Source organism: Oncorhynchus keta, chromosome 1 (genome assembly GCF_023373465.1).
Source record: "Oncorhynchus keta strain PuntledgeMale-10-30-2019 chromosome 1, Oket_V2, whole genome shotgun sequence".
In the NCBI taxonomy this organism is placed as follows: Eukaryota; Metazoa; Chordata; class Actinopteri; order Salmoniformes; family Salmonidae; genus Oncorhynchus; species Oncorhynchus keta.
Genome location: NC_068421.1, coordinates 55,967,700 through 55,992,932, shown reverse-complemented (window position 1 = coordinate 55,992,932; position 25,233 = coordinate 55,967,700). Strand labels below are relative to the sequence as shown.

Here is a 25,233-nt window from a genome sequence, read left to right as displayed (position 1 = left end):
CATCAAACTCTACAAGAGCAGACTCTCCATCAATTAATCTAAAGCTGTTCACATACAAAGGCTTTATTTTTGCTTCACTAAGTAACGGGAATACAAGACAACCTGTCACCGCTGATGGTGTGTGTGTGTGTGTGTGTTTCTCAGGATGAGTTTAAGCGCTGGTTCCTAGCCAAGGTGCGAGTGATGCTGGCCCCCGGGAGGAACCCCTTTGACAGCCTGGAGACCCAGACCACTCCCCCCATGGCCAACGGACACTCCCCCCACTCCTCGAACAGCCCCACCCAGGAGTTCAACAGGAAGTACGCAGAGTACCAGCCCACTCAGGTAATAACACGTGATGGCACACACAGTAACATACATGGATGGTCTTTTTACTTATTTTACCTGTCTTTCTCTCACACAGTCACAAAAATATAAACTTTCATGGTCAATTGGGGGGGTGCACCAAAAAAGTTTCTGACTTCTGTTGATAACATTGTGTTATTCTTTTTTTTCCCCTTCTCATTTCAGATTCGCTATTTTACACTCCATAGCACAAAGTACTACTGGAACGACGAGGTCCAGAATTTTGAGGTGTTAACGTAAGCAATTTAACGAACCATAATTATATTCAGTGACCTGGAAACTTTTCTGAAGTTACAGTGCATTCAAAAGGATTCAGACGCCTCCAAGTTTTCCACATTTTGTTACGTTACAGCCTTATTCTAAAATAGATAAAATGCGTACATCTCATCAATCTACACACAATACCCAATGACAAAGCGAAAACAGGTTTTTAGAAAATGTTTACAAATGTATAACAAAATATAGATATAGATATATATATATATATATAGATATGTATAGATAGATTAAAACAAAACAGAAATACCTTATTTACATAAGTATTCAGACCCTTTGCTATGAGACTTGAAATTGAGCTCAGGTGCATCCTGTTTCCATTGATCATCCTGGAGATGTTCCTACAACTTGATTGGAGTCCACCTGTGGTCAATTTGATTGATTGGACATGATCTGGGAAGGCACACACCTGTCTATATAAGGTCCCACAGTTGACTCTGCATGTCAGAGCAAAAACCAAGCCATGAATTTGAAGGAATTGTCCGTAGAGCTCCGAGACAGGATTGTGTCGAGGCACAGATCTGGGGAAGGGAACCAAAACATTTCTGCATCATTGAAGGTCCCCAAGAACACAGTGGCCTCATCATTCTTAAATGGAAGAAGTTTGGAACCATCAAGACTCTTCTTAGAGCTGGCCGCCCGGCCAAACTGAACAATCGGGGAAGAAGGAACTTGGTCAGGGTGGTGACCAAGAACCTGATGGTCACTCTGACAGAACTCCAAAACTCCTCCGTGGAGATGGGAGAAACTTCCAGAAGGACAACCATCTCTGCAGTACTCCACCAAACAGGCCTTTATGGTAGTGGCCAGACGGAAGCCACTCCTCAGTAAAAGGCACATGACAGCCTACTTGGAGTTTGCCAAAAGGCCCCTAAATAACTCTCAGACCATGAGAAACAAGATTCTCTGGTTTGATAAAAACCAAGATTGAACTCTTTGGCCTGAAAGCAAAGCATCATGTCTGGAGGAAACCTGGCACCATCCCTATGGTGAAGCATGATGGGGGCAGCATTGTGCTGTGGGGATGTTTTTCAGCGGCAGTGACTGGGAGACGTGTCAGGATCGAAGGTAAGATGAATGGAGCAAAGTACAGAGAGATCCTTGATGAAAACTTGCTCCAGAGCCCTCTGCCCCAGTCTGAGGTCCTAAGGTTCACCTTCCAACAGGACAACGACCCTAAGCACACATCCAAGACAACACAGGAGTGGATTTGGGAAAAGTCTCAATGTCCTTGAGTGGCCCAGCCAGAGCCCGGAATTGAACCCAATCAAACATCTCTGGAGAGACCTGAAAATAACTGTGCAGCAATGCTCCCCATCCAACCTGACAGCGCTTGAGAGGATCTGCAGAAAAGAATGGGAGAAATTCCCCAAATACAGGTGTGCCAAGCTTGTAGCATCATACCCAAGAAGACTTGAGGCTGTAAAGTGGAAAGGGTCTAAATAGTTATGTAAATGTGATATTTCAATTTGTGTGTGTGTGTATCCAAGAAAATGTGTTCCAGTGGCGGTTTCTGGTTTCCCCTCATTCACGCATGCCTGCACACACACCACAGGGGCTTGGAAGACCTGGAGGTGACCTGTTCCAACATCCACTCAGAGCACAGCACGGGGCTCACCAGCAACCAGCAGGAGTACAGGTAGAGACTATTTCATTGCACTTTAGCCTCGACTGGACTCCGGACTACAGCTACTACTGCAGCTTATTGAATAACCCAGAGGTTTGCCCTTTCCTATGGTAGATTCACCACCCCCATCCCCCAGACTTCACAACTGCCGGCCACAGCAGCATCTCTTGTCGCCTTAGACGACCGGACATCTAATAGCCCAGTCACCTAACAGAGCCCTGAAAACACCTGATAATAGCCCTGCTGTCAGTCTGCTCAGGACTGGCCTAATGCTCCCTGTGTATCACATACCCAGCGTCTAGTGTGTGTGTTGAGTGTGACTCTGACCTACTTAATGCAGCACTGTCAGTGTCGGCACCTTATCAAGGGTTTTATTACAACCCTTTACAACGGTTTGTTATAAAGTGGAATGAGCTGTTAGTGTTTGAACTGTAAATGTTGAACCCGTCCTCTCATTCTTTCCCACAGGAGACTGTTTTTCGGAGTGAATGAAATTGCAGTGAAAGTGCCTTCAGTTTTCAAGCTGCTAATCAAAGAGGTAGGAGAGGTTTTGGGGTTTAAATGGGAATACGGTATTCATGTCCTTTACTTAAAGAATACTTGATGTTCTTGCCATGGTTCCTTTTTCATTATCTCTGAGAAGTAATTGATATCATTAGCCTACAGTGAGTGTACAAAACATTAGGAACACCTGCTCTTTCCATGACATACTAACCAGGTGAAAGCTACTCTCCCTTATTGATATCACCTGTTAAATTCACTTCAATCAGTGTAGATGAAGGGGAGAAAACATGAAGGGTTTTTAAGCCTTGAGACAATTGAGACATGGATTGTGAATGTGTGCAATTCAGAGGGTGAATGGGCAAGACAAAAAATTAAGTGCCTGAGAACCGCAACGCTGCTGGGTTTTTCCCGCTCAACAGTTTTCAGTGTGTATCAAGAATGGTCCACCACCCAAAGGACATACAGACAACTTACTAATAATTTACATCCAAAGGTGCATATGAAAATCAATAGCTATTTTATCTGTGATCCTGATACAGATGTAGGATCTTAATTTTCGTGTGTTTGCTACAGCTGGAAAATAATCCTTCAGCAACAGGAAATGTGAATTATTATGTGAATTTTAATTAATGGACATTTTTGTAGGGGTTGTTACATTTTTCATAAGGGAAAATCAAGTCTGAAATTTCAAAGTCGAAATTACAAACGTCAGAAGCACTTTTAAACCTCAAATACACTGCAAGTTTTACATTTACAGCTCTCCTGCAACAGTGTGATCCAAATAATGAGAATCATATCCAAGAGCTGTGCGTGGCATTCTAATGATTGCATTCTGTTGAATGGAAGCCAACGGCTTTTTAAAAAAAAAAGGTAAAAAATGACCGGACATAATGTTTCTCAGTTGTTGCAGGGAGGTTGTCTTTAGTCTAATGAGTGAACAGGGCCAACAATGGCAGTACAAACAGCATTTTCCACCTCTGCAGTTCCTCTCAGCTCCTTATTGTCTTTCTATCTCTCTGATGTCTCTCTCGCTCTTTCTGACCTCACTCTCTCTGCGACAGTCTCCATCTCGTTCTCTGTCTCTGTTGTGCGCTCTGTATAAAGAAACACATTGAACCATATGTGTCAGTCAAAGGGATATTTGGCATTCATTTATACCATCTTCACACTTAGGCCAAACCATGACTGGTTAAGTCTGGCTTAATCAGTCATTATTCTAATAGTATGTCCAAATTGATGTCTTTTGTTGCAGCTTGTTGTTTTGAAGAAGTTGGCTGAACTACCTGTCCTCCGGTCTTTCCCCCTGCAGGTCCTCAACCCTTTCTACATCTTCCAGCTCTTCAGTGTGATCCTGTGGAGCGCCGACGAGTACTACTACTACGCCGTAGCCATCGTCTTCATGTCGGTCATATCCATAGCTACCTCTCTGTACACCATTAAAAAGGTACGTCTGCCCCCCCCCCCACGTTCCGTTCTTTGTCTTTCTCAACTCCATTTTTACAACATTTATGAAATAATCAAAAGTTAAAGGTGAATCTGGGGCCTTGCTGATCCAGCCTGAGCTCAACAAAGCTGGACTAAGCCAGAGTTAACTGCAATAGCCCCCTCCCCACTCTAATCCCAGAACCATTCAGGCCTGCATGAAAGGGCCCATCTCTGTATGGTCTGCTGCCCCCGAGGCCCTGGGTTCACCCCCTTACAATCACACCGCATAGGTAGGGAGATGGAAGAGGAGGGGTGGAGACTTCTGCCGGTGCCCTGGGTTTACCCACAGCCCCCTTTAGAATCACACTGCATTTGTGAAGAGAAGGATATGTAGAGGAAGGGCATGGATGGAGAAAGGGTGGAAGAAGAGGGGGGGTGGTGGTGAAGGCTTCTCTCTAACCCCGAGGGAAATTAGAAGCTGTTAGCTAGAGGCCTGTATTTCTAGCACTTGATGTGTGGTTCTGCTTATTTTCTGTTTTCTGAAACTATTCTCTACTTTTCAGCAATACGTCATGCTTCACGACATGGTGGCAGCACACAGTATTGTCCGTGTTTCAGTCTGCAGAGCCAACAACGGTTTGTCTAACATACCCCATTTCGATTTTATGCACTTTGGCTAGTGTTCAATTAGCCGCTAGATGGTCACACTTTTTCTTGTGCGTGTCTGTGGCAGTGGGCTCAGGCCCACATATGGTGATGCCTCAGCGTTTTTCCCCTGCTGCCCAGAGTGGCAAGACTAATGAGAGATATGCTGAACGAGAGAGGTGCACGGAATACCTTGTTTTCTCTCTCTTACCTCCCTCTACTTTCCCTTCCTTTCTCTCTTTCCTCTGCTCTCCTCCTCTCCCCTCTGTCTCCACACCTACTGCCTCTCTCCTCTCCTTTGTGTTGGATCATAGCAGACATCGAGGAGGCCCTGTCCACTGACCTGGTGCCCGGCGATGTCATGGTCATTCCTAGCAACGGGACCATCATGCCGTGCGATGCGGTGCTGGTCAGCGGCACCTGCATTGTCAACGAGAGCATGCTGACAGGTGTGACCTGGAAATTCTGCCACAGACAGACCAACGTCTGTCTGTCTCACTACCCAAATACAAAATGTATATTTTACATTTGTGCAAAGCAGCACACAACATTACACTCTGTAAATGCTGTATACTTATGCATCAAAGCTCCCAGACTCAACCTCCGTCTCTCCTTCTCGCCCCCCCTCCTGTCCCTGTCTCTCCCACATCCTCCTCCCCCAAGGTGAGAGTGTGCCGGTCACCAAGACCAACCTCCCCAACCCAGGTGAGGGGGACAAGGAGGGTGACGGGGCCTACAGCATGGAGGAGCACAAGAGACACACCCTCTTCTGTGGCACGCACATCATCCAGACCCGTTTCTACTCAGGGGAACTGGTCAAGGCAGTGGTGGTCCGCACAGGTTAGTGTGTATGTGTCCTCAGTCACAACACGCGCACACACTACCTATTTTATTTTTGTTCGATCATGATCTACCCTCAGATTTATTTTTAGGATCAGTTGGCACATTCTGAATTCTGCTATCATCTAAATATGCTCGTCCGTGTCCCCCTCCCCCACCAGGCTTCAGCACAGCTAAAGGCCAGCTGGTGCGCTCCATCCTCTACCCCAAGCCCACGGACTTCAAGCTGTACCGTGACGCCTACCTCTTCCTGCTGTGCCTGGTGGCTATAGCCGGTATCGGCTTTGTCTACTCCATTGTCCTCAGCATCATGAACAAGGTACTGGACTGAACATTCGGGGAAGAGGGAGAGTGACTAGTCCTTTTTAGATGGTGTACAGTGGTAATGGTCAGTGGTAATGTGGTTAGGGCATTTCATTGGAAAATGGAGTTGAACTGAAAAAGACTGGCTATTTAGCATCACGTTCAATTCCTACATGAACTCCTATTGTATTGGACTTGTTTTCTTTGTCCTCTCCTCTACTGTGGCCCAGGTACCAGCCAAGACCATCATCATCGAGTCCCTGGACATCATCACCATCACCGTGCCCCCCGCGCTGCCTGCTGCCATGACGGCGGGCATCGTGTACGCCCAGCGCCGCCTCAAACGCATCGGCATCTTCTGCATCAGCCCCCAGAGGATCAACATCTGTGGCCAGCTCAACCTGGTCTGCTTCGACAAGGTGGACACACACAGACACACACACTAGTAGAGGCTGTGCTTGGGAAACTAGTTGTATTATGGCCTGACCTCTATATTTACTTTGACGAAAGGGTTATTCTCCCCCTATTCACCATCTCTGTTACTCTCTCCTCAGACGGGTACACTCACAGAGGATGGACTAGATTTATGGGGAGTCCAGAGAGTGGAGAATGGCTCTTTCCACCTGTCAGAGGAGAATGCTTACAAGGAGAGTCTGGTCAAGTCCCAGTTTGTAGCCTGCATGGCCACCTGCCACTCTCTTACCAAGATTGATGGCCAGCTGTCCGGAGACCCTCTGGACCTGAAGATGTTTGAGGCCACAGGTTGGGTGAGTGACCGAAACTGGACCTTTAACCTCTGTCCTTCACTATTTCTTAATCCGTCCAATGTGTTTCATGCCGATATATGTCGAAAGTATATGTCGATATGTCGATGTCGCTTTCCCCTGACTTTCCCCTGACTTTCAATGATGTGCGGCTCACACTTATGGGTCCATTTTGAGATGTTGGTCAGTTGAAATATCCACTTTCGATGCAGCTTAGTGTTTCTTTCATGTTTACTCCTCCCTCTTCTCCTTGTCAGATCCTGGAGGAGGCCACTGAGGAGGAGACCTCCCTCCACGACCGCATCATGCCCACCGTGGTGCGGCCCCCCAAGCAGCTGATGCCCCCCGAGCCCGTTATGTCACCCGAACAGGACATGGTACGAATAGTTTACCCCCCCACCCGAGAGCAAGGCACTGATGTGTAAATGATTAAGATTAAGCTGTGTCACATATTCACCTGTCACATATTATTTGAAAGGCACTGTCTGATTGTACATTCACTCTGTTTACTTCACTGTCACACTGTAGGAGCTGTATGACTTGTCGGTAAGTAGTGCTATTGCTCTTGTTTTTAATATTTCTCCTAGTTTGACTTGGAGGTGAAAGGTAATTCTGTGTGTTGTGTCCCCATACAGTTGGCCTATGAGATTGGTATTGTGCGTCAGTTCCCCTTCTCCTCGGCGCTGCAGAGGATGTGTGTGGTAGCCCGTCTGCTGGGGGAGAAGCGCATGGATGCCTACCTCAAGGGGGCACCCGAGGTGGTGGCCAGCCTCTGCAAGAAAGACACTGGTTGGTCTCTTAACTGTTTACTCTGAATTTGACAGTACATTTTGCAGACGCTCCTATTGAGAAGAAGTTATGGCCAGTATAGTAAGGAACGAACGCTCGGCTATTCAGTCATAGCCTTGGACTAACTAAGTGTGATAATCATGGTCACATCATACGACTGGTGTATTGACATGATGCCAATGCCATGATAAAGACGAGCATTTTCAGTGAAATGTTTTGCTCCCTGGAATTGTTCATTTTGAAGATGTTTTCGAAACCGTCTGTCCGTGTAGTTCCAGAGGACTTTGCGGATGTTCTGGAGGACTACACCAAGCAGGGCTTCCGGGTCATCGCCCTGGCCCACCGCCGCCTCGAGTCCAAACTCACCTGGCACAAAGTCCAGAACGTCAACAGGGACCAGATGGAGGCCAACATGGAGTTCCTGGGGCTGATCATCATGCAGAACAAGCTGAAGGCTGAGACCGCCGGGGTACTGGAGGACCTCCGCAGGGCACACATCCGCACCGTCATGGTCACTGGTGAGAAAGCGGGCACACCAACATGTTTATCATATAAACATACACAGTAAAACATCATCACAGATCTGACTTAACTGGATCTGTGAAAGCCATTCAGTAGACTTGGATGCCAATGGTCTTGAATCAGTGATGAGGGACCTCAAGGTATATGCCATTTAGCAGAAGCATTTTTCCCCAAAGCGACACATAATCATGCATGCATACATTCCACATATGGGTGGCCACAATACTGGTGTTACAAGCGCCATGCTCTACCAACCAAGCCACACAGGATCACTATCAGACATGAGTTGTCACTCTCTAATGACAACCACCAGTACTCATTCATACTGTAGCCATGCCTCACACGGGGTAGAATGTGATGTTGGCTGTGATGATCGTTGGGTTTTTCTTGTGGTTCTCAACGCTTTACGGAGGTATTCCTGGAATCCAGACTAATAAAGTTCTGGGCCATGCAGCTTAACTGGCAGAAAGAGCCAAAGTCCTGCCCGGTCTCTCTCTCTCTCCTATTCTCCCTCTGTTGCTTTCAGCACTGTAAATGTAATCACACAATTATATGGTTTCACCGCCCGCCAACCCCTCTCACTAACCCGTGGCCTGTCATGCGGACCACTGGTCCAGAGCCAGTATGCCCAGGCCGCCCCATCCCAACCCCTACCCAGGTTTAGAGTTTCACAAAGAGCATAGCGCCAGGACAATACCCCCCTGTACCTCAGGGAATAGGAGGCAGTCGCCTCTTGGGCAATGATCTAAAAATCTGTTTCTGTGTCTCCCCCCTTCCATAATGGTTATGAGTAGGTCTGTGCCTAAAGGCAACATTTAACATCTTTCCTCCAGGTGACAACATGTTGACGGCCATCTCAGTGGCCAGGGACTGTGGCATGATCCCCCCTCAGGACCGGGTCATCATCGCTGACGCGCTGCCCTCCAAAGATGGTCAGTCGGCCAAGATCAACTGGCGCTACGCAGACAAACCCAGCAAACATGTGGGCAAAGCCCCACGTCTGGAGGTGAGAGATGGACCCCTGGCGGTGGGTGTGGCTAATTACAGCTCTGTCAGACAGACACACACACACACTAGATGCTGGGTGAATGAGATGGAAAACAGAAACACCACACATGAGTGCCCTCTGTGGACCAGCATGAGTCATGATTAAGCTAGTTGCTCGGATCCCCCTCAGTTTCAATGAGAAGCTGGTTACATCAGAACTCAGAAATAGCCCAGTGATCACATGCAGCAGGAATGGATGAATGAATGGGTGTGTTCTGGGTTCTAGACAATGGCAGCCAGTCATTGTGTCAGATTGTGTCTAGATGCTATCAGGAATATGTATATTTACTGGCATACCTTAAAGGGATAGTTTGGGATTTTGGCAATGAAGCCCTTTATCTACTTCCTCAGTCAGATGAACTTGTGGATACCATTTGTATGTGTTCAGTTTGAAGGAAGTTGCTACCTGGCGTTAGTGCAATTACTGGAAGTCTATGGGAACAACTAGCATGCTAACTGTCCTTGTGGACTTCGTCGTTGCGCTAAAGCTAGTTAGCATTGGCTCACGAAACTTGCTCCAACTTCTTTCGTACTGGACGTTGAGACATAAAAATGGTATCCCTTGTTCATCTGACTCTGAGGAAGTAGATATAGGGATTTGGCAATGAAGCCCAGTTTATGGAAACCAGTGGTAAGTTCGTCAACAAAAATAATGACAAAAATATTTTTCAGTGGCAATTGACGAGACTTTGACTAACTAAATAGACCCAGAAAAAAAGACTAAACGAAAAAGCTTTTTCATTTCAGTTGACTAAAACGAGACACGAATAAATTACCTCTGACTAAAATCTGACTGCTAAGTGGACTTGACAAAGGTTTTTGGCGAGATTGAGAGCTTTATTAGCAGCACAGATGCTCAGAACAGTTCTGTTCAGCAGTGGGAAGGATGCACCAAACCCGGCCTACATCATGTGAGCTGCGGGGGAGCAAGAGGTGAGGCGCTCCGCCTCTGATTATACACATCACGTTAGCGACTCTCTCTTGCTTCCCGTAGATAACCAGTCACCACCAACTTCCTCGTTGGCTATCCTTTGCCTGGTTAAGAAACACAAGCTGCTTTACGAAATGAAAAACAGTAGCTGCATTGAGTTTAATAGTAAAACAAGTCTAGCTATGTTTTTCTCTCCCTTGAGTATAGAGAACTAGGCTGTCTTTGAATTTGTGGTCTCACTCAACCCTCCCACTTTCCCCACTGCATTTCATAGGCAGGTTATGTAGCCAACTCTCCCTCTTTTCCTGAGAGAAACAGCTTGATTCTAGCCCTTATGGTTCAAAAGATATGACCCATAATACCGGCGCTACGTGTTTTTCTTTCTATTATGCATTGGCAGGCCGCATTTTGCATTCATAAAGCGGCTCGTTCTTAAACTAGGCTACTTGCAGACCGGACTGTTAACTATTTGTTTAGGCGACAACTTGTTCAGTCATAGGGGTCAATTTATTGACTAAATTCCTCTTGCCACTACACTGTATCTGACTGGGTAAATAACTTTTATTTAGTGTTAATGGGGACTCAGACTTGAAAACTTGGACCAGTACTCGAGCACCGATTCAGACTCTACGTTTTTGTGACTCCACTACATCACTGAGCGAAACAGTCATTAGCTCCCATTCTACTTTTGGACCCCAATGTGGCTGTGGCATCTGTGGAACGTTGACCACAATGCCAATGACGTGACCGAGTGACGGATGTGCAACTGATAGAGGAATTCTAAATTCCTATGTGTTTTATAGCCAAAACCAGATTCTCACTCATTCTAATTCATTAATGAAGTGTAAGTTCATTAATTATGCATGAAGTAGATTGAGACCAGTCTTAAAAGCCAAAGGTAACAGCGTTTATTTCAAGAGAGTACTAAACGCATACACATATTTCCACAGGTTATAAACTGAAAATGACGTCAGCGTTTTCCAAACGTTCTATTTACAAGTAGAGGGGCCCTCTAGCTCTCGAGCCTTCGCGTTATCAGCACGAAGTCAAGGCCAGTCAGTATAAATCAACATTCTAGACAATCTGGAGATGGGCCGTTCCCACCACCTGGAGATTTGTACAACTGAATGAACTAAGGAACAGACCTTCATTGTTACTAAACTCCTGACTACATTATATACAATTGGGAATGGGAGCAAGAGAGAAAATTCACACGTACATTATAGCATTTGGACTAGTCAGTTCTGATTGGAATGTATACATAATTAGTCATTTCAACCATAATTTCCTCTAACAGCAACCCTTCCTGCTTTGCGGCACCATCTGGTGATTATGCTTCTCTCGCGCTATCTCCACTTGTGTGTGTGTGTGTGTCTATTTGTTCTGTATGTAATATGTACACTATCTATGTAGGCTGAGTGAGGAATTTACATGGCCAGATAATTATTCTATATGTTTGTCATATTTCTGCTGCTGGGAAGAGAATAGGATGTTACTCAGACAAATATGTTGGTAGGACAACGCTATGCATGTTTGTGCACGTAGCAGTCAGTGACATATGTTTACTACAGGTTGATGAGGCAATACAACAGTTGACTAAAATGGCCCACTGTTTTCATCATTTTGACAATAACTACACCAAGTCTTAATGATATTTTAGAGTGCCAAAGTGAATATTGGTGGAAACTGAAGTTGTCAGTTGCTAGCTTTTACAACTGTTACTCTACATAAGCCATGTTGTATCACTCATCTGCAAGATGTCATTCTTCCCTTGTTCACCTGTACCTGCTTGCCCCCCCTGTCCCTTCCTGTCCCAACAGGAAATAGAGATCAGTCTAGAGGATGTATGTCACACTGACGAGCCCACGTCTCAGGACCAGTACCACTTCGCCATGAGTGGCAAGTCCTTTGCTGTCATCTCTGAGCACTTTCAGGATGTGCTGCAGAAGGTAATGGGGTCCATTCCCCAATAAACACATAGCTATTGCTGTTGTGATTTGGTTGTGTCTAATGAATTGTTGTCGGCCTATGTGGTGTAGTTGGTGCTGCGTGGGACAGTGTTTGCCCGAATGGCCCCCGACCAGAAGACCCAGCTCATTGAAGCACTGCAGAGTGTGGAGTGAGTAGAGACGCTGTTGACCCCATGGGCACAAATGGCACAGTACACACTCACCCTCTTCATAGATCTGTTTTAAATTGCATTCATTACACATTTTGTAAATTACAGTTAAAAACAGTAAATTATCTTTCCCCATCTGCAGCTATTTTGTGGGCATGTGTGGAGATGGCGCAAATGATTGTGGTGTAAGTACAGACCTCTTTTGAAAGTGTTTTTTGTTGTCAAATGATCATGCAGATAGTGTCTTCTATGTTATTGCTTCAACTTTCTCCCCCCCTCCAACCTCGCTCTCTAGGCTTTGAAGAGGGCTCATGGTGGGATCTCTCTCTCCGAGCTGGAGGCCTCTGTAGCCTCTCCCTTCACCTCCAGGACCCCCAACATCTCCTGTGTGCCCAGCCTCATCAGGTAGGCCTGCTCTGGGCCTCAAGCACCAGAACACTACCCATCAGCTCAACATGGCTAACAAATGAACACCAGCCTACTGCCAAGCTTAGAGACTAATCAGTGAGCCTTATAAAAACACTTGCATACTGACTCGCTCGATTTGTTCCTACATTCTTTTAATAATAATATCTATCCACAGAGAAGGGCGAGCGGCTCTCATCACATCCTTCTGTGTGTTCAAGTTCATGGCCCTCTACAGCATCATCCAGTACATCAGTGTCACCCTGCTCTACTCTGTGAGTACAGTACCCCTCCCTTAGTCTCTGCACTCCTGTCAGGATATTACTAGTCTCTGGTGTATACAGTAGCTGACCTCTGACCTTATCTCTCTGTAACCATGTCAGATCCTCAGTAATCTGGGAGACTTCCAGTTCCTCTTTATCGACATCGCTATCATCCTCCTGATCGTCTTCACCAGTAAGTAGATCAATACTAGCTAGTTTGACACTTGTCCACAAGTGTCCTGACACTTTTTTTTTTTATTGCGTTTTAATTTGGTTTTTAGAAACTTACCCCACCAGCAATAGACTTCCTCATTGCTCGTTCTGCAGTATGGGAGTCACGGATAAATATGAACAAAGTCTCCAAAAACACCCAAATACTTTATTTTAGAAACGGCAAAGCTCTCAGTAGAGTGATGCGGGTCTTTAGATGTTGGTAAGTTTCTATAAACCAGGTGAAATTTTTGAAAATTGAGATTTGTTAGAAATAAAAGTGAACTTGTCCTTTTAAATTAAATGTTTGATCTACTACCAGCTTCGCTGGGTTTGTACTTCACTCTCTCTACCCATCCTACCTTCCGGTTCCTTACTTCTTTCCCTGTGTCTTTGTCATGGTCTCTCCCACCTTTTCTGTCCAGTGTCTCTGAACCCAGCGTGGAAGGAGCTGGTGTCGAGGCGTCCCCCCTCAGGTCTGATCTCAGGCCCTCTGCTGTTCTCCGTACTGACTCAGATCCTCATCTGTCTGGGCTTCCAGACCATCGCTTTCCTCTGGGTCCGACACCAGGCCTGGTACGACATCTGGACGCCAGAGTCTGAGTGAGTCCAAGTTCAACCCCCAAGCAAACTACTGGAACTATTCAAAACACACCATTGGGGGGACAGCAGTAAGAATGTAAAATCACCAATTCACACCAATAACCTGTAACAATACACCAATGGACCAAGGAGACGACACTACCAGACTCAAACCAATAAGCCAAATACCGTGAATGTCTTATTGTATACCATTACTGCAAACAGTAGGGACGTCGCCAGTCAACCTTTGACTTGTAAAACTGCTTCCCGATATACATATGACTGTGTGCATCTCTGTTCTCTCCTCTCCCAGTGCCTGCAACTCGTCCCCCCATGCCAACTTCTCCCCGAAGCACAACTCCTCTGAGGACGACCACAACATCAAGAACTACGAGAACACCTCCCTGTTCTATGTCTCCTCCTTCCAGTACCTCATCGTGGCCATTGTCTTTTCCAAGGGGAAGCCCTTCAGACAGCCCAGCTACAAAAACTGTGAGGACCAACGTTCCTACGTATTCGCCTGAAAATCAGCTAACAGTATAAAAGTGTTTTTTTAAGTTGGTTGGAAATGCACAATTTTTTCCTGTGTGACTGACCTATGTTTGATTAGTTGTTCTGTCCGTCTCTTTCTTTGCAGGGCCCTTCGTGGTGTCATGTATTGGCTTATACATATTTCTGTTCTTCATCATGTTCTACCCTGTGTCTGCTATCGATGAATTCCTAGAGGTGAGTGGGCATCAACCAGGAGAGACGAGCTTCATACAGATATTAGCCTCAAGCTTCGGTTGAATTGGGTCCTACAGTAATGACTTTGTGAATTAACATGGCGTTGCTTCACTTTTCTTGTTTAAATGTGCTCTTGAGAATCTGTTCCTCTCCCTCCCGTCTAGATTGTGTGTGTTCCATTTGAATGGAGAATCGCTCTGTTCTTCATCATCGTAGTCAATGCAGCCGTGTCTGTCTTGGCGGAGGTAAGACACACACATTAAACTGTCCATTTTGCGATATTCTGGGCTCTCTTTACACCATGTTACATAGGTATTTTTCGCATGTACAGTTTTTGTTTGGTCAGTGTTGACGTCATCAATGTTGTCGTCATCAGTGTTTTGATGAAGGTGCATAGGTTGTCACATGGTGTTCGATTGTGCGTTGACTTTGACCTACTGTCGGAGAGTGTTAAAGGATGAAGTGGAGGGCTGAGCTGTGATGTACCATTTGACTATTTTTTCAGTATGAAAAATACAGAAACTGCCTCGTCTTTCATTGACGTAACCAACTGAAAATGCCCTCTTGTTACTTGAGCGGGGACACTCACACAATTCCTCACCTTTCTTTAAATACAACCGGTCATCACCACAGTGACGGCCACGCTGTAAACCACTCAGCGCATTAAATCTAATGGGTGGTTGGTTACACACCCAGGCTCTGCTCTTTCTCAATCTCCAAGCGTAGACAAGTGGCAGAAAATGATGACCTAGAGCTGTGTGGCCCAATGATAGAGATGGATCATCGGTGATTTACTATTAGAAAATGCCCCTGGCTTGCCCTGCGCAGTAGAGCAGTTCTCTCTCCCCGCTCTTGAGCCTGCCACACACAGCTTAGCAGTGACACAAGATGGCGGTCTCTCCAAGGCTGCCAACCTCCCACACACCAACCAATGACGCTCAATGGATAATCACCAGGAACAGAACCCTGTCTCACAACAAAATCCACTTTTAAAAAGCACCATCCTGTTGTAGATGATGACACCCTCTTTCTCATTGTATTTATTGTCTTCGTTTATGTAGAGAATAACTCCTTTTGCCTCTACTCACGACTAACGCACAGAGCTGAAATCACCTCAAATGTCCTTTCAGTAGTTTGACTATACAAAACACAAATGAGGATGGACAAAATCTGCTTGAGAAAAGCTGTGTGATCAAGTAGCCACTCTGCTCTTTGTAATTTTTTTCCCGCCCACTGCGCCTATTATTCTATAGACCCTCGTCCTTGACGTCGTCTTATGGAAGCTTGTGTTCAGCCGAGACAAGCAGGGCAGCTATGGCACCACCCCCGCCACCCCGACAACACAGGTTGGGAAATCTGACACTCCTCTTCCACCGTTTCTTTTAATCTCCCCTGGTGACCCCCCCCTTCTTTCACTCCTTTCTCTTTCTCTATCACCCAGCACTCTTATTATATAACATACCCAAACCTTGCATGTGTGGACCTTATTGTTCTCTGACCCTCTTTCGCCCCATGGTGGGTTGTCTGTGTTATTACTCTGGGAGCACGATTCCTTCCTATATTTAATACCCCCAGCAGTAGTACAGTATTGGCTCCAGTAAGCTCCTCCCGCTGCATGCGCCATCAAAGCGTCCCCTGTTAGCTCCTAACAGTGTGAGTGGAAACCACATGGTCTAGGTCAGGTACAGTATCCACTGCAGGCTAGCTGAGAAGGGTATGTCTCCCACCCATGGTGTCACTCTTGATCCCACCCATGGTGTCACAAATTATCCTAAGTAACTACTCTGTTGCACTGCTTATTTTGAGGTAATTCTCGGCAGAAAAACGACAATCCCCCAAACGTATTGCCAGCCATGCTTGACTTGATTTGATTTACCTAATAACTTATTCTGTTGAAATTATAGAATTTTTCACAACAGTTAAAAACCATAATAAAACAATGTGTATGCATGCTGCAATAGTGAACCAATCTGAATACCATCACTACCTTTTTAGGTTATATAGCGCATGTGAGATCATTCTACCTTCTAAAGGCACAAAAATACAAAAGACAATTGGGAAGATAATGAAGGAGGAAACATAACCACAGAGGAAAAAAAAGATTCATGAAGTTTTCTTTGCCCTTTCCCTCCTCTTGTTGTTGTTATCGTGTGGTTTCCAGGGTGGCATAGACCTCTGGGGACCCAAGTGTCTGTCGTGGCTGTGCTGCCGGCAGAGGAAGGTACCCAAGGCACTCTACATGCACCTGGCCCAGGAGCTGAGCGTGGACCCCGACTGGCCTCCCAAACCCACCACCACCACCGAAGCCAATCCCCCGCCGCCCGGCAACACCCCAGAAAACTGCTCCTCCTGCCAGATCATGGCCGATTCCTAGCACCCCCCCGCCCCCGATCTTGCTAAAGCAGATATACATACACGACCAAAAGGACAAACTGTTGTCTATGAAAAGGATGAGGCGAAAGACTATGAAAGATGGGGTGATGGTAAAAATGGTTTGTGGGATGGACAAATGGGAGTGTCCAGGTATCTGGTCTCTCCATGCTCTTTGCTGCTCAGATCCATCACAGTGTTCAGAACCTGGCGAGTCTACATAAGCCCCACCAACCAAACCCCTCAACCTGCCACCACCCCCTGGTCTACAAAGGTTTGTCTACTACACAAATACATCCCAAGGATAGTTTACTCCAGCGATTCTCAACTGGTGGGTCACAACCCAAATTTGGGTCACGGGTGGTTTTGAATGGGTCACAGTTGTCTGGACTTAAACGACTAAAACCAGTTAGAAAGTGATTAAATAATGTAATCTAACCTATTTTTCTTCAATCACTATTTTCAATATAGAGCTAATTAGCAGCGCTATGTTAATTGATTTTGTGGTCTCAAACCAGTGAGTTTATTAACATACATTTTTCAAGATTGCATTGCTAATTTTCTTTGTGATGCAAATACACTATATAACCAAAGGTATGTGGACACCTGCTTGTCAAACATCTCATTACAAAATCATGGGCATTAATATTGAGTCGGTGCCCCCTTTGCTGCTACAACAGCCTCTACTCTTCTGGGAAGTCTTTCCACTAGATGTTGGAACATTGCTGTGGGGATTTGCTCCATTCATACACAAGCATTAGTGAGGTCAGGCACTGATGTTGGCCAATTAAGTCTGGATCACAAAGGTGCTCAATGGTGTTGAGGTCAGGGCTCTATGCAGGCCAGTCAAGTTCTTCCACACCAATCTCGACAAACAAATTCTGTATGGACCTTGATTTGTGCACAGGGGCATTGTCATGCTATAACAGTGAAGGACCTTCCCCAAACTGTTGCCACAAAGTTGGAAGCACAGTTACTTCCAATGGCAGTTTGGAACTCGGTAGTGAGTGTTGCAACCGAGGACAGATGATTTTACGCGCTTCCGTACTCGGCGATCTCGTTCTGTGAGCTTGTGTGGCCTACCACTTTGTGGGTGAGCCTAGACGTTTCCACTTCAAAATAACAGCACTTACAGTTGACCGGGGCAGCTCTAGCAGGGCATAAATTTGACAAACTGACTAGTTGGAAAGGTAGCATCCTGTGACGGGGCCATGTTGAAGGTCACTGAGCTCTTCAGTAAGGCCAATCTACTGCCAGTGTTTGTCTATGGAGATTGCATGGCTGTGTGCTCGATTTCATACACCTGTCAGCAACGGGTAATAGCCGAATGAAATAGCCGAATCCACTAATCTGAAGGGGTGTCCACATACTTTTGTGTGTGTATATATATATATATATACTGTATCAAATCGCGACTGAGCCAACCTGGTTTAATTTGTGTCTGGGGCAAAACCAGTTGAGAACCACTGGTCTACTCTATATCCACTCCCCCACCCGGTGTACCTGCAGTCCAATAGTCCTTGGTGTCGACAGGCTGGGTCCTGTGGCAGAGTCAGACCCCGTGCTGAAATATGCAGCAACCGAACACACTCCAATCTTAGTTCTTATTTCTACAGTTGTAGTTGCTGCTGCCGTGATTCCTAAAGAGGCTCAAGATCTTCTCCCATTGCTTTTGTTTGTAAGCAGCCACCAGACATCTCCACTAGGGTGGTTATCATCATACAGGAGACTCGAAGCATGGATGTGCATGAACCCAGCTCCATATAGCCATTGTTACATGGTGGTTGGAACACTACTGCTTACACCCAACAGTACTGTAATCTTATTATTGCTGAACCAGAACCTTTTTGTATAATGAAACAGTATGTGCGCAGAAGAGGCAGCATGTAAACGGCTTGGAATCATGTGTAGCAGCACCCCCCCCCGTATATAGAAACCATCCATAGGCGAATAGACTTGCAAAATCGTGTCAAACTGGCCTCACATGGGCTAGCATTGCTCCTCATAAAAACTGTCCTTGGAAGGAAAAAAAATTGATCATGTATTGCATTTCTTCCCATGGAAGAAGAAACAAGGTATGATAATGGCATTGTGAAATTCATTAGCTAGCTGTATGCTCTCTCCATACAGCCGTGCAACTGGCAACACACACTGTACTACCGATACACACTGCGCAATAGCCATAATAGCATGCATGTATAACCACTGCACAGTCAAAAGAGAAATCAAAGGGCTAATACTCATTGTCCATGAGAGGAAGCTGCTGGGTGGAGATCTAGGATGACAGGCTCAAATCAAATACAATCTAATTTCATTTGTCACATGCTTCTTAAACAACCGGTGTAGACTGAGTGAAATTATTATGAAATTACTTCCGGGTCCTTTGCCAACAATGCAGAGTTAAAGATAAAAAATAATTACAATAGAAATACTAACAAGGAATAAATACGAATAACAATAACAAGTAACAAAACATTGCTATGTTCAGGAAGTACCGTGCAGGAGTACAAGGTAATTGAGGTCGATATGCACATCAAGTAGGTGTAAAGTGACTAGGCAACAGGATAGATAAGACCGTAGCAGCAGAGTATGTGGTGAGTGTGAAAGTGTGTGTGGCATCAGTATGCATGTGTGCCCGAGTTTGTGGGTGTGTGATTGTGTAGGTAGATTCCAGTGTGTGTGCATCGAGTTCATGCATAGTTAGTGCAGAAAAGGGTCAATGCCGGAAGTCCAGGTAGCCATTTCCTTATCTATTTACCAGTCTTGTTTAGCAGTAGTGCTAAGCGATTAGTGTTTTTTTGGAGGTTGTTTCGGTTCGATTATTAAAAAATAATCACGGTTTTAGGTTGTGATTATTTGGGTTAAATGCTGCCCATTTACTGCTGATCACTTATTAACCATTTATTCACATTACTTTAATATTAAATATATTTTGTATTACATTTGTTTTATTTGATGACTTTATTTCATTACAAGTCATCATCTCATGTCTATAGAGCTGTTGTCTGACAAAATCACTATTCTGTAGCTCGTCAAAGTAAATAATATTTATGACTGCTGAATAACAACAATCAATCACTTTGATCATGTATTTTCTGGTAGGGATACCTCACGAAGCAACAGCTGCTCTGTCACCTCACGATCGTGCATTCTTGTCTCTTCCTGTAGCAGGCGTAAAAGAAACATAGACCGGACAAGTAGATGCGCAATGGATTATGGTCATTGTAGTTAATTAACATGTTATATGCACTAAACTATGTAGAATACTGGCCTGCTGGAAACTACATCGCACAGTTCAGGCCGGATCTGATTTATCTCGAGAGAAACTGTAGAATGTGCTCATTGAGCATACAGAAAAAAAAATAACAGAATGGAATTCAAATAATTGAACCAACTTCAGCCAATTAGTTGCTTAAAACAACGAAAAATAAACTTAATTGCTCAGCAATATTTAGTGGTCTTATGGCTTGGGGGTAGAAGCTGTTCAGGGTCCTGTTGGTTCCAGACTTTGTGCACACTGGCACTGCTTGCTGTGAGGTAGCAGAGAGAACAGTCTAAAACATGTGATAAAAAATTCTGAATGTGCTTGATACCATTTAATTCTAATTCCATTACAATGAGCCAATCCTATACCTCTGCCACCATTGTTGTCCATATACTCGAAGATACAGTGCACAAACATGCACACACACACACACACACACAAACACACTCTGTCGCGATTCATATATTCTCAACAGCTAAATTGGTTCACATTATTTCATAACATAAAATGTACTATGTGCATTGCTGTCCACCCTCGTGTGTTCACCATATTGTAGATGTCGTATTCTCTGCCGGACAGTTGTACTATAAGCCAGTCTTTCTCCTCATAGTAGCAGATTAGGTATCGTCAGAGATCCTAGTTTGTGTTCATCCAAAATGTGTTTCAGAATTGTCAGAAACACGGTACTGAGAGATACCGCTAGAATGCTTGTTCAAATCAAAAATAATTTTAGACAGAATGACATGTTAAGACAGTGTTAATTTATTCTGTTTTTTTCTGCATCAATCACTTTTGTTTATTTTTTAAAGATTCATATTTAAATTTCAAGAATAACAAACGGTTGTTACTTACAATGTTCTAGTTATACATAATTACCAGATCAACCCTTTCAGATCTCTATTGTTAATGTTAATGATTTCCTGTGTGTTGGTAGGTAGTATGGCAGGTCCTACGGGCCCTAGTTTTGTCGCACCAGGACTACTGCTCAGTTGTGGTCAGGTGCCACAAAAAAGTGCAACTGGTTCAGAACAGGGCAGCACGGCTGGTCCTTGGATATACACAGAGGGCTAATATTAATAATATGCATGTCAATCTCTCCTGGCTCAAAGTGGAGGAGAGCATGCTTGTATTTGAATGCACCAAGCTGTCTGTTTGAACTACTGGCGCACAGCTCAGACACCCATGCATACCCCACAAGACATGACACGAGGTCTCGTCACAGTCCCCAAGTCCAGAACAGGCTATGGAAGGTGCACAGTACTAAATAGAGCCATGACTACATGGAACTCTATTCCATGTCAAGCAACTCATGCATGCAGTCAAATTAGATTTTTAAAAACAGATTTAAAAAACGCCTTATGGAACAGCGGGGACTATGAAGCAACACAAACATAGGTGCGTACACACGTACACATGGATTTTGTACTGTATATATGTGGTAGTGGTGGAGTAGGGGGCTGAGGGCACACAGTCTGAATGTATTGTAATGTTTTTAAAATTGTATAAACTGCCTTAATTTTGCTGGACCCCAGGAAGAGTAGCTGGCAGCAGCTAATGGGGATCCATAATAAATACAAAATATGATAAAGGTGTATACAATGCACACTAAAGAGCATTTTCCAGAAATACCGGTCATTGATTGACGATATGACCAGGGGCAATAGTACATCCTTATGTGCCAATTTACATGACTGAACCAACTCTATGATTGAATCCAGTTTTGCTTTTAGTAAGGGTATTTTTACTAAATGTTTCTGAAGAATTATTCATGTTGGTTATTGTTATTTTCTTCTGTTCAGGGGATCTTTCCTAAATATCTGTAGAAGACTCCAATTATTTTATTTAAATGTGGCATTTAGTTCAATTCAAAATCAAATGTTAGTTTTGTTGAATGATTATATAAAACAAACCATATTTTGTCTTTCCCAAAGAGTAAAGAACATTTTAATCAATGTTCAAATGGTTGTAAACAAGTAATATCTGTTTCCAGATCGGTCCAAAAAGCCGAAATCCAAATTAGACTGGAATATTATGTGTACATTTACAGTATTTGTGTTAAAATTTAGCTTAAATATTGTTTAGAGATGTGCTTGAAGTCTGAAGTCTGTATTTTTCATTCATCTAAGGGCTGTAGTGTTGCTTTCGAATCTCTATTTGTGGTACTGTTTTGTCACGATCAGTTGTCTGTACACTTTTCTTTTTTAGCTGAACAGCAACTCTGTGTTCATCTTTCTGAATTAGACATGATTCTATTGGGCATTTCTATAATTTTTATTTAAGCCAATGATGAGGTGCGATTGTCTAGGGCCAGAAGTTATTTCTGACCTTGTGACCTAACCAGGAAAAACTGAGCTGTAGTTATACTTTTAAAGCCTGGAATGTTGCTTGGTGAGGTGTGAAACTGCTTGCCCTACAACCAATATCTAGTCATGTGAGGAATATATCTTGTCAGTACTCTGAAAACAGTTACTATTAATCTAATGATTGAAATAAGGGATTCCATATAATATCCAGTGCCTTCAGAAAGTCCCACCCCTTTACTTCTACACACAATACCCCATGATGTCAAATGTTGTTTTTTTTAGAATTTATTTGACAAATTAATTAAAAATGAAAATCTGAAATGTCTTGAGTCAACTATTCAACCCATTTCATATGGCAAGCCTAAATACGTACAGGAGTACAAATGTGCTTAAGTTGCATGCAATAATAGTGGTTAACATTAATTGTTGAATGACTACCCCACACATACAATTATCTGGAAGGTCCCTCAGTTCAAAAGTAATTTTCAAGCACAGATTCAACCACAAAGACCAGGGAGGTTTTCCAATGCCTCACAAAGTAGGGCACCTATTGGTAGAAAACAAAAAGCAGACGATATTTGAGGGTGGTGAAGTTATTAATTACACTTTGGATGGTGTATAAATACACCCAGTCACTACAAAGATGCAGGTGTTCTTCCTATCTCTGTAGCCGGAGAGGAAGGAAACCGCTCAGGGATTTCGCCATGAGACCAATACTGATTTTTAAAATTGTTAGATTTTAATGGCTGTGGTGGGAGAACTGAGGATGGATCAACAACATTGTAGTTACTCAACAATACTAACTTAATTGACAGAGGTTAATTAAAAAAAGGAAGCCTGTACAGAATAAAAACATTCAAAAACATACATCCTGTTTGCAACAAGGCACTGAAGCAATACTGCAAAACACTTGGTAAAGAACTTTTTGACCTAAATACAAAGTGTTTTGTTTGATGCAAATCCAGCACATCACTGAGTACCACACTTCATATTTTCAAGCATGGTGGTGGCTGCATCATGTTAGGGTATGCTTGTCATTGGTGAAGACCAGGGAGTTAATTAGGATCCAGATAAATGGACTAGAGCTAAGCACAGGCAAAATCCTAGAGGAAAACCTGATTTGCTTTCCTGGGAGACAAATTCACCTGTCAACAATAACCTAAAAAACAAAGCCAAATATACACTGCAGTTGCTTACCAAGACAACATTGAATGTTCCTGATTGGATTAGTTACAGTTTTGACTTAAATCTGCTTGAAAATCTATGGCAGGACTTGAAAATGGCTGTCCAGCAATCATCAACAACCAATTTGACAGAGCTTGAAGAATTTTAAATGGCATAATAGGCTAATATTGTACAAGCCAGGTATGCAAAGCTGTTAGACTTACCCCAAAACACTCACAGCTGTAACTGCTGCCGAAGGTGATTCTAACATGTATTAAATACTTATCTAATCAATAAATATTTGTTCTATTTTTCATAAATATATCATTTTTCTTCCACTTTGACAGAGTATTGTGTGTGGATCGTTGACCCAAAAACTCCCAACAAAAATGTGTAAAAAGTAAATGGGTGTGAATACTTTCTGAAGGCATTGTATTGGTACCTCAGTTTGACAAATATTGTTTCTGGGCAGAAATATTCTGACAATCGTTGAATGTTCGTTTTCACTAGCACCTGGCACCTAAAATATGTAAATGATGCTTTGAGTTTTTATACACAGTCTGTATGTAAAATCACAATGTACACGCTGAAGAGTGTGCATTGCTGTGGATATCACAACCCCTCTCCTCTAGAGAGGATTGTTTTGCTGCTAGGGGAATGATTCTCTCAACTGTCATAACCATGCACCTTAATGCTTCAACTTTGAATCAATAATGATAACCCTAAAACTTAAAAATTGTTATTCTGATAAATGATAGTTTACCCAGATACGGCTATATCATAGCAATGAAGTGTATGCTGAAACTCTATGCTCTTAAAAGGTACATTATACCGATTGTTGACATCTGTAATCACCTGTTTTTTATTATTAAGTGTTTGAAACAAATCATTGAGGCATTTAGAACATATCAGCCACTGAGTCTGTAGAACTTCCAGTGGAATTGTTTCCTCAGGGAAATGTGTGTATTTGTTACGTATAGAGAATTATAATAAAGTTAATACCTAACTGAATGCAAAACCAAGCCTGTTGGTTAACATTTTATTACAATTTTCTATGTCTTTGTTTGTGTGTAGATTGTTGCCACAAAATCTAATCTCCCAACCCTCAGTAAGATTCTTCTCTGGAAATGTTTCTGTTTTTTGTTGCAGAGATGTAGATTGCTTGTAATTTATATATATTTTTTCTTTACTAAGGATTGTTTCTAATTTCTTTAGATTTCTTTTGATTGTCTTTTCAATAAATGCGGTCTTCAAAAAAAACATGTTTGACTACTTTATAGTAAAACAAAAAAATTACATGGAAAATTTAGGCCGGGATTTAATCCAATCGCGCTTTGTCAACAATGTGCCATTTACAGGTAGTTTGCGATTGAGCGGACATATGCAGCATCTACCATGAACGCAGAATGTTCTTATTTTACCTCTGTGATGCGGTTCCGTGATTGCAGGAACACATGCGCCTTTAAAAGGTATGTTTCTGACATGCAATCGCATTGAATGGTTCCAATTGTTTTACCAACATTAATTTTTCCCATGCAAACTACAAATCCCTGCAAGCGGGTGTTGTCCAATGTAAAACTTGCACAAGAGAGTTTACAGATTGTCAATTTTAAGAAATGTAGCCTATTTATTCATTACTACATTTAGAAAACATTACATAGTTAATCCAGAGATTCTTACCTTTGCCTCAATTCGGCAGTCTCGTCCAGATCATTATGGCATTTGTAGTTCTTTATAATAGCCACATTAGCAGCTAATTAGCTTTTAATTTTGGGGAGGTAAATACAGGTGAATATATTGTCACCTTG

General features: G+C 43.5%; 1 protein-coding gene across 3 annotated transcripts in view; it reads left to right on the top strand.

The window, feature by feature from the left end:
• The window catches only part of LOC118388551 (polyamine-transporting ATPase 13A3-like), a 64,050-nt gene extending 39,365 nt beyond the window's left edge, over window positions 1–24,685 (top strand). The window contains exons 5-33 of one of the 3 annotated variants that reach the window (XR_004826576.2): window positions 145–324; window positions 511–581; window positions 2,177–2,260; window positions 2,717–2,786; window positions 4,062–4,196; window positions 4,741–4,813; window positions 5,140–5,271; window positions 5,486–5,662; window positions 5,824–5,981; window positions 6,196–6,384; window positions 6,520–6,732; window positions 6,987–7,106; window positions 7,258–7,275; window positions 7,365–7,518; window positions 7,791–8,036; window positions 8,874–9,046; window positions 11,839–11,967; window positions 12,058–12,137; window positions 12,280–12,322; window positions 12,433–12,542; window positions 12,721–12,817; window positions 12,926–12,998; window positions 13,441–13,618; window positions 13,911–14,089; window positions 14,235–14,323; window positions 14,488–14,568; window positions 15,577–15,669; window positions 16,485–16,967; window positions 18,310–24,685. Coding sequence is in view for 2 of the 3 variants with exons in the window: in XM_035777746.2 (XP_035633639.1) it covers window positions 145–324; window positions 511–581; window positions 2,177–2,260; window positions 2,717–2,786; window positions 4,062–4,196; window positions 4,741–4,813; window positions 5,140–5,271; window positions 5,486–5,662; window positions 5,824–5,981; window positions 6,196–6,384; window positions 6,520–6,732; window positions 6,987–7,106; window positions 7,258–7,275; window positions 7,365–7,518; window positions 7,791–8,036; window positions 8,874–9,046; window positions 11,839–11,967; window positions 12,058–12,137; window positions 12,280–12,322; window positions 12,433–12,542; window positions 12,721–12,817; window positions 12,926–12,998; window positions 13,441–13,618; window positions 13,911–14,089; window positions 14,235–14,323; window positions 14,488–14,568; window positions 15,577–15,669; window positions 16,485–16,697 (3,558 nt within the window). In the remaining variant the exon portion in view is untranslated. Of the gene's footprint in view, window positions 1–144; window positions 325–510; window positions 582–2,176; window positions 2,261–2,716; window positions 2,787–4,061; window positions 4,197–4,740; window positions 4,814–5,139; window positions 5,272–5,485; window positions 5,663–5,823; window positions 5,982–6,195; window positions 6,385–6,519; window positions 6,733–6,986; window positions 7,107–7,257; window positions 7,276–7,364; window positions 7,519–7,790; window positions 8,037–8,873; window positions 9,047–11,838; window positions 11,968–12,057; window positions 12,138–12,279; window positions 12,323–12,432; window positions 12,543–12,720; window positions 12,818–12,925; window positions 12,999–13,440; window positions 13,619–13,910; window positions 14,090–14,234; window positions 14,324–14,487; window positions 14,569–15,576; window positions 15,670–16,484; window positions 18,006–18,309 lie in introns of those variants that run through there. The other 2 variants (XM_035777746.2, XM_035777764.2) reach the window with 2 other exon arrangements.
• Window positions 24,686–25,233: the final 548 nt, after the last annotated feature.